This window comes from Urocampus carinirostris, chromosome 2 (genome assembly GCF_059441175.1).
Source record: "Urocampus carinirostris isolate Australia breed hairy pipefish chromosome 2, RoL_Ucar_1.0, whole genome shotgun sequence".
Lineage (NCBI taxonomy): Eukaryota > Metazoa > Chordata > Actinopteri > Syngnathiformes > Syngnathidae > Urocampus > Urocampus carinirostris.
Genome location: NC_142350.1, coordinates 66,803,450 through 66,820,802, shown reverse-complemented (window position 1 = coordinate 66,820,802; position 17,353 = coordinate 66,803,450). Strand labels below are relative to the sequence as shown.

Sequence of the window (17,353 nt, the reverse complement as noted above, 5' to 3'; positions counted from 1 at the left end):
CTGTACTTGTATTTATTTATCTCTCTCTCTCTCTCTCTCTCTCTCTCTCTCTCTCTCTCTCTCTCTTCCACCCCCTTTCTCCCACTCTGTCTCTTTCACTCTCTATGTCTCTCTTTTTCTTTTCCTTTGTTGCCCTTTGTCTCTTTCTCTCTCTGTGTCTTTTAACCTCTTTTGCTCTAATTTCCTTTTTTCCTTTTCTCTCTTCATTCCCTTCGCGCTTTCTTTTCTCTTTTCTCTCCTTCTGTCTTTCTATTTCTCATGGGATTTCTTTCTTCCTCTACCTTTCCTTTCCCCCTCTCTCACGACTTTTTATCTTTTGTTTCTCACGCTCTCTCCCTCTCTCTTTTTCTTTCTTTATCCCACCCTCTCTCCTTTTCCCTCTCTCTTTCTCTTATTTGTGGCCCCCAGAGTTAAAATGAGTCTGACACCCCTGCCATAGACTATTATGACACCATCCCCTGATCTAAAACCTACATGAAGGCAAGGAAACACTCAAAAGCCTTAAAATTAGGAAAATGAAGGCTCACTGACCTGGAACCTCGCAGTTCTATTAGGAGCGGACCAGGCCGCTCCAACTGGAGCTGGTAAATGGGATTGTTCTTGTAGGTGTCCTTGTAGTTGCCGCAGCCGCCGGCACTTGCCCCTTTCCACTGCCCGTTAATCTGAAGTGTCATGAACACACGAAAATTAAAAACATCAACCACACGAAAAAACATGTGTACGTGTTGGTTGTCTTACTCTTTTCGTGTGTGTGTAGGGATTCGGGATCTTGGAGAAATTGAACTTGCAACCGGAGTAGACCTGCAAAAACAGTTCGAAACAACAGTGTCTTTTCACATGAACTCTTTCAGGGGGAAAAAAAAAATCTCTTTGTGAAATGATGCATTACCTACAGAAACTATTTGCCCCCCTTTAACTTTGTGACCTTTTGCCATATTTCAAAATTCAAACAAAGATATCCAGCTTTAAACTTCTCCACAACAGTATCTCGGACCTGCCTGGTGTGTTCCTCGTTCTTCATGATGCTCCCTGCGCTTTAAACAGACCTCTGAGACCATCACAGTGCAGGTGCATTTATACAGAGACTTGATTACACACAGGTGGATTCCATTTATCATCTTTAATCATTTAGATCCACATTGAATCATTCAGAGATCCTCACTGAACTTCTGTTCAGTTTACTGCACTGGCAACCAGTTCAGGGTGTCCCCTGTCCGAGGATAGCTGGGATGGGCTCCAGCACCCCCGCGACCCTACTGAGGATAAGCAGTGCAGATAATGGGTGGATGGATGGTATCAGAGTGTAGAAGCAGGAATTTATTGGTGTAGGTAGGAAATAAAATGTTATTGTACCCCCAATTTGTGAAATGTGATCACTTCTGGTGAAAATGGCATCTCTAAAAGATTTCTGGATTTCGAAATTTTGGTTATAAAAGTCACCCAATATAAACATCTTGGAATCAGCAGAAAAACAAAAACAGCAAAGACGGCTTCTGGAGCGGAACAAATGGGATCGGACGAGGAGAACTTGTGTGTTTTCGAATCTGCTCTGAAACACGTAATATGAAAGCAGCCTCTGGTACACAAAGCCAGTAACAGACAGATTTGTTCCAGAAAATTCGACAAATTCAATCATTGACACTTTGATGAATAGGTTTGATTGGATTTTCATGCCAAATAGATTCTCTTCAGGACAAAGTCTAAACTTCGATTAAAAGTGACAAACAGCTTTAGGCGGGCGATCTTATTTACTTTGCTCTAATGATGTCCTTGTGATTTCTTGATGAGGAGTTTATCCGTTTTTTTAATGTTGAACAAATGCAAAGGAGATTTCGTAGGACTCCCGTTTATCCATCCATTATCTGCTCCGCTTATCCTCAGTAGGGTCGCGGGGGTGCTGGAGCCCATCCCAGCTATATTTGGGCAGTGGGCAGGGGACACCCTGAACTGGTTACCAGCCAGTCGCAGGGCACACAGGGACAGACAATTCACTCTCTCATTCACACCTAGGGACAATTTGGACCGGCCAATCCACCTGAAATGCATGTTTTTGGAATGTGGGAGGAAACCGGAGTGCCCGGAGGAAACCCATGCAAGCACAGGGAGAACATGCAAACTCCACACAGGAGGTTCGATCTTGTGACCTGCATGCGGTAATCACTGCGCCACCGTGCTGCTCTGGACTCCCATTCCTAATTTTAATTATTAATCAGGGTTCCTACACGTATTCCACAGTCAAATTCAAGACTTTTCATCGACTTTTAAATACGTTTTTCCAATTTCACGTGTAAATAATTTAGTGTGAATCATGTCTTTTGCAAAGCCACAAATATATCTGCGATTTACATATCCGATGTTTAATCTTGAGTGTGTATTTGTCAATACATTTGATTTTTAGTTATTGAGAAAACCATGAATATACAGACGCTCCCCTACTTACGACCATACGGTAGATAGGAACATTTTGTCGAAAATTATCTGGACCGAGTACAGGACATTACTGTAGTGCTTCTTTCCGCCACGTGGCGCTGTGAGAAGTCACCCAGCATCCACCCCGAAGAAGAAATCCAGCTTCCTCTTCCTAGTTTGTGCGTAAACATTCTATCCTGTATCTCCAGCGCGCGAAGAGCTTTGACATTTTTTATTGTTTAACATCTCGTGCATCCATTCAATATGGTTGGTGTAAAGTGTGAAGAAGAGGCGAGCCGTTTCTTTTGGAACGAAAGTAAAATAGGAGAGCTTGATGCGGTTGAGAAAATGGTCGGAACGCTTTTTTGCAGCCACTTTTTGGCACGGAGGAAGTCGCCTAACTCTTGAAGCCCATCTTCCAAAAGTAAATTTAACTTAACTTTATAGAAAATATTATTTTATGAAATGTTTATTAATTACAAAACAACACAAGCCTTAAACATACTTACAGTATATAAACGAACAAATTCAGCTTATGAACGATTATCCGGAACCTGGTTCATAAATAGGGGCAGGATCTGTGATTGTATTTTAGACAAATCTCTTCCCTTATAGGAGATGAGTAAAAATGACACTTAAATGCAGCTTACATTTTCAGTGGCAGGAAGTTCTCCCCGGTAAAATTTACCACTGGAAAACAAGACTTAATTTTTTTTACATGGCCCTTAAAAAAAGGCCATAATTAATACGTAATCCTTGCCTTAGGGGCGGCAGTAGCTCAGGAGGTAGAGCGCTCGTCTTTGGATCAAGGGATCCCAGTTCGAATCCCGGCTTGTCCGAGTTACATGTGGAAGTGTCCTTGGGTAAGACACTGAACCCCTAATACCCCCAATAAGCAGGTTAGCGTCTTACATGGCTGCAATACAAGGCCGCTATTGGGAAATGTGAAGCACACTGTAACGCGCTTTGGGAAGTCATTGACTTGAAAAGCGCTATTTAAATGCAGATGATTTCATTTCATTGCGCAAATATATATTTCATAGTTTCTTGTTTAGGTGAAGCATGCGCCTGTCCTCTTGGGGACAACCCACAGGGGGCGATGATGCTTCATGTTAAGAAACATGGCAGCAATTTCCAGAATTTACAAACACTTTAACAAAGATTCGAGCGTTTTTAAATCCTTGAAAACAGTCATTTCAAGGATTTCAAGTCTATGTATGAACCTTGATTATTGCACTCTGTGGTTTGTTGTTTTGACATCAATGTCATTATTGACCAATCATGTTGCTGTCCTTTAATTTCCACACCCCTCAAGGCTGAGCTGTTTTTTCTAACTTGAAATTTAAATCATTGGCTGTTCTCTGCCCAGTCTAGAAGACATTGCCAGTCATTAACATTGTAAAAGACAAATCCCGCTCTGGCCACCACCTATTTGAAATGGTGCCCTCTGGTAGGCGCTACAGCTCCGGCGGTAGAGCGCTCGTCTTGGGATCAAGAGGTTGCAGGTTCGATTCCCAACTCCTCTGTGTTTTATGTGAAAGTGTCCTTGGGCAAGACACTGAATCCCTAATGCCCCCAATAAGCAGGTAGGTGCCTTGCATGGCTGACTCCCTATTGGTGTGTGAGTGTGTGTGTGAATGGGTAAGTGTGAAACACATTGTAAAGCGCTTTAGGAGGTCATTATTGACTTGAAAAGCGCTATATAAATGCAGACCATTAACCATTTACATCAAAATTAGGACAAATAGGCTAAGAGACAGCATCATCCCCTGGGCCATCACCACCCTAAAGAAGCGAACAAAACTGTGAAAACATCAAAACAATCGTGCAACTTTTTTTTTTCGATTTTTGTTGCTAGTAAATAAAAGTGTGAAAAAATATATACTATTGCACGAAACTGTGAGAACATGAAACTGAAGAAGGAAAAAAAAAGAATATTACTATTCCTTGTTGCATATTGCATTATTATTATAACTTAGTTTTTCTAAGCACTTCATTGTAAATATATTATTCCTATTTATTCTGGTGGTCTCTCGTTTTTTTTCTCTTTAAAGTAATACACGTTTTACCCTAGAGTCCCATGTCTAATCACGTTGCATACAACGTTGATATCAATGACAATAAAGATAATCCTATTCTATTCTATCCTGTTTCTCCTTGCAAGTTCGAAATCCATTGATGTCTTCTCTCCTTATTTTCAGTGACTACTAAAGTTTCAACCTAACATTTATACTGTACGCCTTCTTACCCTCAGTGTGTAGTTGATGGTGTTCTGTTTCTCGTACTGCGAAACGACCAGCGTGAAAGTGTGAGAGCCGGCGCCGGTCAGACGGATCTTGGTCAGGTAATGGGGACTGTTGATCCGAATGCCGTCGATGTAGGGAGGAGGCTCAGCTGCAAGGGAGGAACAAGAATTGTTTATCTCCTGTTGAAACAGCCATGGCTTAGGTATCTCCTGTCTACCTCTCCGTAATCTGCAAGAGGCATTTGAGTAATTGTGCATTACCATTAATAACAGGGGTCGTACACTTTTCATGGACAAATACAAGCACTTTTTAAGGACTTTTGTAGCCAATTTGTATTTTTTTAGTACTTACAAGAAGAAATCCAGTGTGAATCATTTGCAGAGCCACAAATGTCCTTAATTAATAGCTAATACTTGCACTAATACACATTTCACACCGCCCTGTTTAGGTATAGCATGCACCTGTCCTCACAGGCGATGACGCTTCATAAAACAATGCCATACAAACAAATGCTAGCCGCTGTTAATCACGAGGGAAAAAGAAATGCAATGGCAAAGAAAAGCCACCGGGGAGCAGCGTCAGCTTCATATTTAAGTAGACTTATGGCAACAATTTCAAGCATATACAAGCACTTCATCCAAAATGCGAGCACTTTTCAATTCTTGAAAACACAACATCAAATTTCAAGCATTTTCAAGTATTTCAAGCACCCATAGGAACCTTGCAATAAAAATTATGAATAATAAGAGTATTTGTGAATTGTGAATTTCCCTGCAGGGATGAATAAAGTATCTATCTATCTATCTATCTATCTATCTATTTCCGAGTCCAAAATTATTTTTCTGTTTTTCTTTATGGTTGTAGACTGGCTTAAATGTCATGTACATGAGAGAATATAGATATATTTGAATTGTTAATATATGAGTCCTTCAGCCCAGTGGCACAAGATCATTCATTATAATGTTTCGAGGAGCGTTTCTTAGTTCATTTAATTTTTTATTCTATTTTTTATAAATTATTGTCAGTATCTTTTCATGCTTCTCTCATTTTTTGGGGATCTTTCGAAGTGTGCGGCCAAACAAACAAACACGGATGCAAACATGATTCCAGAATAAAAAGTAAGAAAAAATATATTCAAATAATTCAATTTTTTTAAATATCAGAGTAAATGATGAAAAACAGTACATCTAATCAGCAGGGGTTTTGTTCTCTCAAATATTAACTAGACTTATATCAGTGTGACTGCAGCTTCAGACAGCAAGAATTTCAGTCAGAAAACTGGGGGGAAAAAAATAAAATAAGGAAAAACAGCTTTGAAAATAAAAATAACATGAAGAAAATTTACAGGGCAATAGAAAAATCATCACTATTATAATCGCTTTTATTTATCATTTTTTTAAAACATAGTTTTTTTATTTTGTCAATTAGGCTCTTTAACTCCACCCGGGGAGTAAAAGCTCACATTAAACCCCACCTCCACATTTGCATATTACTCTATTTTTATTACAGTATGTATTTTCCGGAGAACTATTTAAATACTCTATAGCAAAACGTTATATTGGGTATTTTTGTATACTATATTTTTATTTTATTATTTTATTTATTTTTCAACACAAGGATACTGCTGGAAGTGTGAATTTCCCTACGGGGATGCATAAAGTATCTATCTATCGATCTATCTATCATTATGAACTGGATTTATGCACTCATCTTGCAACCTAACCCCATAAAAACTACTGCATTGAAGATGGTAAAATAATACAATTTATTGTCTAAAATGTAAAACAGGAGAAAAACATGCTAAAATGATAATCCTAAAATTCTGAAAAATATCTATCAAAAGTATAATTGATCTATGTTAATATTTCTTCTTCCTCAATGTTTTTTTTATGTTTTTATTTAAAGTGCATCCTCTTTCCCCTTAAAATGAGAAAGAATCAGGTTTTTGGTTTGCTCTAATTCAAAACAAAGGAAAACATCAGACCTGGATAATAAACCTTCTTCCCGTCTGTCTTGTAAACAACTAATGTGATGAATTCTCGGTTCTGAGCAAAGTCTTCCTGTAAAACAGAAAAAAAACAATTCTATTGTCATGTGTCCTGATCCCAAGGGCGTAAGTTTGGTCTTGGAATTGGTGGGGACGTAGCTCATTTTTTGAAAGTGATCAGAAAATATTGTGGGATATAACAGTCAATTCGGGCAGCACGGCGGCGCAGTGGTTAGCGCGTGTGCGGCACAGTTCTGAGGTAGTGGGTTCAAATCCAGCTCCCGGCCTTACTGTGCGGAGTTTGTATGTTCTCCCCGTGCTTGCGTGGGTTTCCTCCGGGCACTCCGGTTTCCTCCCGCATTCCAAAGACATGCATTTCAGGTGAATTGTCCCTAGGTGTGACTGAGCAAGTGAGTTGTCTGTCCCCGTGTGCCCTGCGATTGGCTGGCAACCAGTTCAGAGTGTCCCCTGCCCACTGCCCGATGATTGCTGGGATGGGCTCCAGCACCCCTGCGACCCTACTGAGGATAAGCGGTGCAGCTGATGAGATGAGATGAGAGATGAGATAACAGTCAATTCTCGATCTTGGTGGGGACTTGTCCTTTCTGTCCATACCAAAACTACACCCTTTCCTGATTCTTATACAGTTGTATGCAAAAGTTTGGGCACCCCTGATCATTTTCAAGATTTTCCTTTATTAATCATTGGTTTTCCAAATCAGCAATTTCAGTGGAATATATCATATAGCAGACAAACAGTGATATCTGAGAAGTGAAATGAAGTTCATAGGATTTACAGAAAGTGTGCAATAATTACTTAAACAAAAGAAGGTAGTTGCATAAATTTGGGCACCCTTGTTGTTTAATGGATTTGAATATCTTTAGCACTAATTATTGGAACACAAAATTTGTTTGGTAAGCTCATTGACCTACATTCACACCTACATACACCAATCAAGAGAAATGGTATTTAAGGCGGCCAGTTGCAAGTTGCTCTCCTCTTTGCATCTTCTCTGAAGAGTGGCAAAATGGGAGCCTCAGAACGACTGTCAAATGACCTGAAAACAAAGATTATTCAACATCATGGTTCAGGGGAAGGATACAAAAAGCTAGCTCAGAGATTTCCGCTGTCAGTTTACACTGTGAGGAACAAAATGAGGAAATGGACGTCCACAGGCACGGTTCTAGTTAAGGCCCGGAGTGGCAGGCCAAGAAAAATCTCAGATAAGCAGAGGTGAAGGATGGTGAAAACAGTCAAACTCAACCTACAGACCAGCTCCAAAGACCTACAGCGTGATCTTGCTGCAGATGGTGTCACTGCGCAACATTCAAGGAGATGCTGTATGGGAGAGTAATGCGGCAGAAGCCTTTTCTGCACATATGCCACAAACAAAGTCGCTTGAGGATTGCTAAAGCACATTTGGACAAGCCGGCTTCATTTTGTAATAAGGTGCTGTGGACTGATGAAACTAAAATTGAGTTATTTGGACATAACAAGGGGCGGTATGCATGGCGGAAGAAGAACACAGCATTCCAAGACAAACACTTGCTACCCGCAGTAAAATTCGGTGGTGGTTCCATCATACTGTGGCCAGTGCAGGTACTGGCAATCTTGTTAAAGTTGAAGGTCGCATGGATTCCAGTCAGTATCAGCAGATTCTTGCGAACGATGTTCGAGAATCAGTGACTGAAGTTGCACCGGGGCTGGATACTTCAACAAACCAACGACCCCAAACACTGCTCCAATTCTACTAAAACATTCATGCAGAGGAACAGGTACAATGTTCTGGAATGGCCATCTCAGTCCCCAGACCTGAATATTACCGAAAATCTGTGTTGTCATTTAAAGCGGGCTGTCCATGCTTGGAAACCATCAAACCTGAGTGAAGTCGAGATGTTTGTCAAGAAAAATGGTCAAACATACCTTCAACCAGAATCCGGATCCTCATTGGAAGCTATAGGAAGCGCTTAGAGGCTGTTATTTCTGCAAAAGGAGGATCTACTAAATATTGATGTAATTTTTTCTGTTGGGGTTCCCAAATTTATGCACCTGCCAACTTTCGTTAAAGCTATGATTGCACATTTTTCTGTAAATCCTATGAAGTTCATTTCACTTCTCAGATGTCACTGGGTTTGTCTGCTATTTGATATATTTAACTGAAGTTGCTGATCCGAACAACCAACGATCTATAAAGGAAAATCTTGAAAATGATCAGGAGTGCCCAAACCTTTGCTCTCGACCGTATATGAGACCAGATCCTCTTCCTACCTTGTCTGTGATATGCCTAGAAAGCAGCACCCACACTGCAGCGCCCCCTGCTGGACATTGCACCTCCAGCTTGTATTGAGGGTTGTTGGCCAAACTGTAAACGTCCTTGACCGGACCTTGCTTTCCATCCCAGCTGCTGCAAGGCACACAGAAGGTGCAAAACGAACTTTAGGATGGGAAGGGTTTGCTAGAGTAAAGAATTGCTGGAGTAAAGTTAACCAAACCTGTGGATGCAAGAGGATTCTTTGAAGAGCGAGGGATTCCAACTGAGGTAAATGACGTCATAGTACTGACACAAATCCTCCCAGGAGATCCAAAACACACCTGAATAGAAAAGAAAGTAGACGCACAGAGAACACAAGAAAAATGGAGAAGTGGTTAGGAATAAAGCCAAAACCCTTAGCCCCAGAAGACTCAAAAGAAGCTAACAAAATTGATGACGCTACAAAACGTAAACGTACATTAAAAGCATCAACTAGTTTGAAACCCCTGGTCTACAAAAGGTTTTCACCATACCGTTATCAAACTTCTGCGCCGTCTTGGGGTCAAAGTTGAGATATTTGAGGAGCTCAGGGGTCCAGTTCTTCTCGTCGCGTTCGCTAAAGCGTCCTTTCCATCGCAAGTGGCTCCACGGGTTCTTCAGTTGGAGGAAGCGCATGTTCTACGGGGGGGATAACGGTGGGTAAGACAGGGGTCCTTCGAAGATGGGGGCGCTTTTCCCAGGCTGACCTTGTATTCCCTGATGTCGAGGACTGCATAGGCGTGAGTGGGCACTAAACCCCATTGCTCCCCCTCTTCTTCCGTCATCACACCAGTGGCCGTGGTGATGAGAACGTCACCCCTGTGGAACCTGAGGATACCAAATTTTGAACAAAATAAGTTATTAATATTGTATAAATATAAAGGCCAATGTTGAACGTCTGGAACTTTGAACGTGTCCCGAAATCAATAAAGAGCTTTCCCTTTTTGCCATATCTCCTCTCTGCGTATATTTTGGGGCGACGCCCAAAGACGTTCTCTCTAAAGGCATGGTCACACAGCCTTTCACGGGCGTATCGCAGCTGAATCACGGCCAGAAATTTCTGCCCGTGAAGCAGACGCTGTTGGACGCTTTGAGATCGCGATACAGACGAGATACAGCAGTGCTTTACACACGGTAAGAAATTCACACGCGGTTGGCCGCGCGAAAAAGTTTTGCGCTGCTCAAAACTTTAGACCAGGGGTAACCGCGGGCAACACACGTGGTACACACGAGGTAAAGACGCGGTACGAACGTGCTAGGTCGTGCTACGGCCGCGGCCAAGACGTGGTTACACGCGGGTAAGGATGCGAAATTTTAGCGGGTAATCGCGGGTGGAGCACAGTCATAGCACGTTTGTTCTGCGTCTGTATCGCGGTGTTATCACGTGCATTAGCGTGTGTACCGCGTGTAAGCACGGTCAAACGCGATGCAGCCGCGGTTACCCGCTATAAGGACGCGGAACAGTCGCCGGCGTCTGTTTCGCGGGCATACCACGGGTAAACAGCGGGTTTAGCCAATTTTGCACATTTTCCACCGCGTCTGCTTCACGGGCAGAAACTTCTGGCCGTGATTCAGCTGCGATACGCCCGTGAAAGGCTGTGTGACCATGCGTTAAAATAAGGTTTGATGCACCCCAATAAATACCAACAATACCGATAAACATCTGCTTTGGTGTGGTTAACTACATAGGGTCTCTAACACCATCTGGCGTACTGCAGCTCCCGAGCACTGACCACTCCAAGGAGCTAAATCCAATCTTCTATCGGAACCAACACCTCGATTGATGCTTTTGCACACGTTTTAACAACCCAACAACCAAGCCCAAGTAGAGGTCGCAGGAACACTTGTTATTTAATAAATTAAAAGAAAAACATTAAGGGTGTTTTTTAACGAAAGTACATATATTATAAGTGCTAGCGATTGGTGGCTACAGTCTTCATTATTGCACACTAGCATTAGCACCAATTATTACTGACATGAGTGCAGGGGAGTGGAAACTACTTTTTCAAAAACTTAATGATAATATACAAGGGTCTCCAGCCTTTTTCAAGCATCAAGCTACTTTTGGTTACTAATTAGCGCAAAGTTCCCAGTTGGAGATGCATTACTAAAATAACAACTTATTATGTTATTATTATGTTGTTCCTAGGTTATTACCAGGTTAATTATTGGAAGTAGGGTTAAATAGACTCTGTCAAGTCTGTTGGCACGTCAGCTGTTCTATAATATGGTAAAGAAAAACACAAAAAAGTATTAAAGTAAAGTACTAGTACTAAAAATTATTTTAAAAGCCTCTCGTGTCCCCAGTTATATGTAACACTAGACCAGTGTCCTTCAAACACTGTGCCGCGACACAGTAATTAATTATCATGCTGTGCTGTGTGGGACATTATCCAATTTGTGTGCGTAAGCAGTCTAGCAAAAATATATTTATTTGGATTCAATTTGACTAGAGATGCAACAGCGCCGACTGGTGGTGTCCCGTGGGATTAAAAAAAATACGATTGGCTCCAAAAAAGTTGAAAAACACCGCAATAGACAAAGTCTTATGACAGGGATGTCCAACTCATTTTAACTCGGGGGCCACACGATGGAACAAACATTCTCTCGGGGGCCGGACTAGTAAATTAGAGAGAAAGGAAAAAAGAGAGAAAGAGAAGGAGGGAAAAGTAGAGAGTGTGGGGCAGAGAAAGAGAGAAAGAGAGAGGGAGTGAGAGAGAGAGAGAAAAGAGAGAGAGCAAGAGCGTGAGAAACAAAAGAGATAAAAAGCGAAATAGTGAGAGAAGGGGAAAGAGAGAGAAAGACCAAAATCCAAAGAGAAATAGAATACGAGAAAGAGAATGAGAAGAGAGAAAGAGAGAAGGGGAGAAAGAGAGAAGGGGAAAGCAAGAGAGAGGAAGAGAGAAAAGAAAGGGAAAAGGAAAAAGGAAGAGAGACCAAAAGAAGGTAAAAAAGACACAAAGAGAAAGAGACAAAGAGGAACAAAGAAAAAGAAAAAGAGAGACAGAGAGAGTGAAAGAGAAAGTGAAAAAAGAACGAAAGTGAGACAAAAGAGAGAAGAGGAAGGGAAACAGAAAAAAGGAAAAATAATTAGAAAGAAAGAGAAAAAAGGAGAAAAAAAGAGGGATATCTAGGGAGATTTGACGGCGATAGAGAGAGCAAAAGGAAGCAAGAGAAAAAGATTGACATAAAAGAAAAGTGAGGGAGAAAGAGAAAGAGTGAGTGAAAGAGAAAGTGAGAGGGAGAGAGAGAGAGAGAGAGGGACAAAGAGTGTGAGAAAAAGGAAATAAGAGAGAGAGAGAGAAATAAATAAAAGTACAGCATTTGTGAGAGGCACCTGACTTTGGCAACATCAAGTATTTCAACCTGCAGCTTGTTTCTCTCTTGCGCTTCTCTGAGGGCCGGATTCAATCTCTTAGCGGGCCTGATCCGCCCTGCGGACCGCCTTTTTGACACCCCTGCACTAGTGTGTCCCGGCACACTCGTTCACATAAAAAAACAGAAATTTTCCAGCTGGGCCCTCACCTCTGGAAGAGCATGCGGAAAGTGTCGTCCTTGCTGAAGGACTGATTGTCCGAGTGCATGGCGATGCGTTCGGGGATCCAGCCGGTGAGTGCGTGAAGGTCGATATTCTGGTGGACCAAGAAAAGACACAATAAAATCCATGAAGAAGAAAAGTGAGAGCAGGACAAAAAGAGGCCCGACGCCGCGTACCGAGTTGGATCCTGGGAAGTCGTAGCCTCCCATCACCTTCATGTAGGCCTTTTCGATTAAGGAGACCCAAAGTTCGTTTTTGTTGCTGGAATACGAACACAGCAGCTCGCCGCCGCGGTCCACCGGCAGAAAGTCGTCGATGATGACCTGCGTGGTGACACATTAGCGTGTTTCTGTCTTTCTGGTAGGGGAGCACGATACTTGGAATTTTGGTATCGATCCGTTCTGAGTAAATGCAGGGTAGCATCGATCAATGCTGATTCTGTCAAGAACCAGAACAGGATCAGGACCCAAACGCGTGTCGTTCTCACACAAGCCTTTTATTTAACGGGAAATGGGGAGTCGTGCACGTTAGGCAGCGGTCTGGCGTGGAAAGACGGGAAGCCAGAGACCGACGAGATCGATTCCAATTTGTCATGTCCTGCATGGTTGTCTTGGCGCCCAGCTGGCCCCGCCCCTTGACACCGGCTGAGACGCATTGGACTGATTGCTCTTGGAGTACTTAAGCGCGCCTTTTGGATCTATTTATTGAACTATTTCAAAATGTTGAATACACGCATCGCCTTTCACCACCAGGAGGCGCTTAACAATGCCCACTGTCCCTTTTAACGTTCTTATTAAGCTCAAACTATAATCTTCTAGAAGACTGCATTGAATAACTTCGTGCTTCCGGAGCATTATAAGGTCATGCGTTTGCACATAGACGCACAGAGAACACAAGAAAAATGGATAAGTGGTTAGGAATCAAGCCAAAACCTCAGCCCCATAAGATTCAAAAGAAGCGAAAGAAAATTGATGACGCTACAAAACGTAAACGTACATTAAAAGCATTAACTAGTTTGAGACGCCTGGTCTACAAAATGTTTTCACCATACCGTTATCAAACTTCTGCGCCGTCTTGGGGTCAAAGTTGAACCAGCACCAGCAACCAGAACAGGATCAGGACCCAAACGCGTGTCGTTCTCACACAAGCCTTTTATTTAATGGGAAATGGGGAGTCGTGCACGTTAGGCAGCGGTCTGGCGTGGAAAGACAGGAAGCCAGAGACCGACGAGATCGATTCCAATCTGTCATGTCCTGCACGGTTGTCATGGCGCCCAGCTGGCCCCGCCCCTTGACACCGGCTGAGACGCATTGGACTGATTGCTCTTGGAGTACTTAAGCGCGCCTTTTGGATCTGCCCGTTGCCAGATCATTACTTTACCTTGTTGAAGATCTGTTCATGCCTGTTTGATCTGAGTAATGCCTAGTTTGTAATTTGGATTGCCTTTAAACCTGTTTTGTTTTGTCTTTGGTCCGTTTGTGTGTTGGACAACTTTTATGTCCTAATTAAAGTGACAGATCGTCTACGCATATGAGTTCTGACTTCCTGCTTCCCGGCCCGTTTCCTGACACAATTGCCCGAGTTGATGTCGGACAGATGGGGTCGATACCGGACAGGGCAGGACAGACGGGATGGATAATGAATCAGGATATCGATAATAAACAGGAGAAACTAGGCGGGAACGAAAACTGGAGAAGATAATAAACAGGACAAACTAGACGGGAACAAAACTGGAAACCGAAGTTAAACGGGACAAAATAAACAGACAGGAAATACCAACAGAAACAGGACCGAGTCAAAACCCACGTCTTGCGGGGCAGAGGTTTGTTGACGGACTGACAAAGGGAGAGTGACAAGACTGGGGTTAAATAGCAGGGAAGCCAATCTGATAACGAGCCGCAGCTGGCGCCCCACGGGCGGGGCCAATTGGGCGCCATGGCAACCGTGACAGATTCTATACGTTTTCATTGTATTGTTATGATCGTTGAGTAATCGACACACCTGTTTGAGTTAGATAAGAATTTTTTTTTGTTAAATAACTGCAATAGAAACTTTAACAGTATTAAAAAATATAAATATTTCTATTCCAACTGTTTCAGACCAAAAGTCAAGAGAAACCAACCAAAAAAGCAGCAATGTTACAAAAATACAAACCCTTCAAAATAATGTCAAGAAGAATACTAAAATATATTCCATTGCACCATAGTTTCAAAATAAAGCAAGTTGTGCAAATAAGGTGTCATCTGGCTCTTATTCCCAGCTTTTGAATCTCTGCTCCAAGGAAGAAGCACTGTTGCCATAGTGATTGACAGGTTTATGTTCAGGAACCGTTATCAATTTGGTTGCAGCTCGTTGCTTTCTGTAGAGTGAGCTTATTTCAAGGGTTTATGTAAATCTTTGGTATTGCCACAGTAGCGGACCACTTTATTTGACAACATCTAAAATTTGTTGTTGTTTTTTAAATAATGGCAAAACAGAAAAATAATAAAATATGCATGTGCAAAGTATACTTTTTAAAATATTTACTACATTTTAAAATTGTTTTTCAAGTAAAAAAACAAAACAATACTTTATTTTTGAATTTGTTTTTCTGTTAAAACAAGCAAAATATTTTTTGCAAAGTAACTGATATCGAAAATGTTTTATTTTTTTTTTCTCATTTTAAGTAATTTTTTTGACATGTTTTATAACAATAATTCTTTCTGTATTCAAAAATAATTTGGTTAAATTTTTAACAAATTATTTTTTATTTTTGTGGGGTAAAACAATTTTTTAATGAATATTTTACAAATAATTTTAATAATTTTGGGATAGGAAAAATAACACACACATAACTTCAAAAAGTAAACATCTTTGGTTTCAATGACAGGTATTATTTTTTCTTTTGACGACGCTCAGATAAGCGCAAGAGAAAAACGAGCTGCAGGTTGAAAAAAATATTCAAATAATGTGTAAAATGAGAAAACAAATATTAAAAATTAGCCAAATTGTTTTCTAAGTATTAAACAAATAATTTTGGGATGGCAAAAATAACACACACATAACTTCAAAAAGTAAAGATATATATTCTATTGCACTAGAGTGTCAAAATAAAGAAAGTTGTGCGAATAAGGTGACATCTGGCTCTTATTTCCAGCTTTTGAATCTCTGCTCCAAGGAAGAAGCACCGTTGCCATAGTGATTGACAGGTTTATGTCCAGGAACCGTTTACAATTTCGTTGCAGCTCATTGTTTCATGGGTTTATGTAAATCTTTGGTATTGCCACAGTAGCAGACCTCTTTAAAAGTCCACACTTCCTGTTTTCCTCCATCATTTTTAGCCTTGCCTGTTAAACTCTCACTCGTGCATAGATTAAGAGAGAAAAAAAGGGAAATGGGCCAGAGAGAGGGAGGTTCGTTTTTGCACAGAGAAGCAGCACTTTGAGGAATCTAGTGGACGAGCCAATGCTGTTGTGGATTAACTGTAAGTCAGCAGCTTTGGAGCTAACAACAGAGCTGATAACTAACATCTGGCAGAATGTTATGAGATAATTGTTGCTACAAGAAATCACAAGTTGTTAACTAAGCGAGTCGAATCCGAGAAAAAAATACTTATGGTCCCGAGAAAAACATTACGTGATCTTGTTGAACGCAGTATAAAAGCCAGCGTCTCTCGGACGAATTTCGAACGTGGCTTGAACGTGGCTTGCTGAACGAATGCAATAAAGGACGTTCCCTTTCTGTCATATTTTGTCTCTGCGTATATTTTGGGGCGACGCCCAAGGACGTCCTCTCCAAAAATGCTAATAGTATTGATCCGATCCAAGTACTTGCTTAGTATGAATAATATGTATATTTGTACCGATCCACTACCCCTACTTTTCGGGATTTGTATGTGAGGCCTTTACCTTCCTGGGAACGCCATTGATGTGCAGCTTGACCATGTACTTCCCGCACGGGTTGTATTCGGGTTCTCCTCGCCGGTTCTGAGGGTAGATGATGCTGAACCACGCCAGCAGGAAATGTCAGGATTGGATCAATTCTATTAATGTCTTGATAAATTTACTCTGATTTTAACAATGGACACCTGCAAAGGATAGCATAGGATGCCAGTTCATTATTTTGACTTGTATGCACTATTGAGGGCAGATATGCTTTTGTAAACTAACTTATTCAATAAAAAGAAAGGGCCTCAGGGAAAGGGCTTTTAGAACAGGTTAAAAAAATTTAACAGAGGATTGGGTCTTCTCCTGTTCTCCCATAATCAATTGTTGTATTCTCTCCTTATATTGAGTGTCTACTAACCTATAAATGTATTATGTATGCTGTCTTTCTTTCGTTTCTCTCCTCACTTATTGTCAAATATTTTGATTTAACTACAGGTTTATGTTTTAGCCAATAAAAAAATATATATTTTACTGTGATGTCCTTCATAAAAGAATCCAGTGTTGCTATTTTTTAACCCAAAAATTGGATACAAATTTTCTTCTATCTACAAAATAACTGTTGAATGCAATTAGAAGGTGCATTAGAGGATTAAACCCCCTGAGGAGGGAAACATTGGGTTTCACTGGCGGATAATTTTGATATTGTGATTTTTATTGTTTCATTAGAAAAAATATGTTCAATCTCTTGTAAAGTAATATAATCATAACATATTCAGGGATCCTACAGCTCCAGGAAAGTCAAATTTAAGACTTTTTAAGGCCTTGTGAAATCAAAATTAAGAACAAGTGGACAAAAAAAACCCCACAATTGGGATAAACAAGGGCAGCACGGCGGAGCAGTGGTTAGCTTGTGTGCGGCACAGTTCTGAGGTCATGAGATCGAACCTGGAGGAGTTTGCATGTTCTCTCCGTGCCCTCTTGATCCTAAGACAAGCGCTCTACCCCCTGAGGTAATGC

The 17,353-nt window shown here is 41.2% G+C and overlaps 1 protein-coding gene across 1 annotated transcript in view; it reads right to left on the bottom strand.

The window, feature by feature from the left end:
- Window positions 1-17,353, bottom strand: part of capn7 (calpain 7) — a 53,410-nt gene that overhangs the window by 17,105 nt on the left and 18,952 nt on the right. The window contains exons 9-19 of the mRNA XM_088327567.1: window positions 16,358-16,451; window positions 12,647-12,793; window positions 12,458-12,564; window positions 9,640-9,760; window positions 9,427-9,571; window positions 9,135-9,234; window positions 8,911-9,046; window positions 6,640-6,715; window positions 4,658-4,803; window positions 739-801; window positions 532-662 (exon numbers count right to left, since the gene is read on the bottom strand). Coding sequence (XP_088183693.1) covers window positions 532-662; window positions 739-801; window positions 4,658-4,803; window positions 6,640-6,715; window positions 8,911-9,046; window positions 9,135-9,234; window positions 9,427-9,571; window positions 9,640-9,760; window positions 12,458-12,564; window positions 12,647-12,793; window positions 16,358-16,451 — 1,266 coding nt within the window. The remainder of the gene's footprint in view (window positions 1-531; window positions 663-738; window positions 802-4,657; window positions 4,804-6,639; window positions 6,716-8,910; window positions 9,047-9,134; window positions 9,235-9,426; window positions 9,572-9,639; window positions 9,761-12,457; window positions 12,565-12,646; window positions 12,794-16,357; window positions 16,452-17,353) is intronic.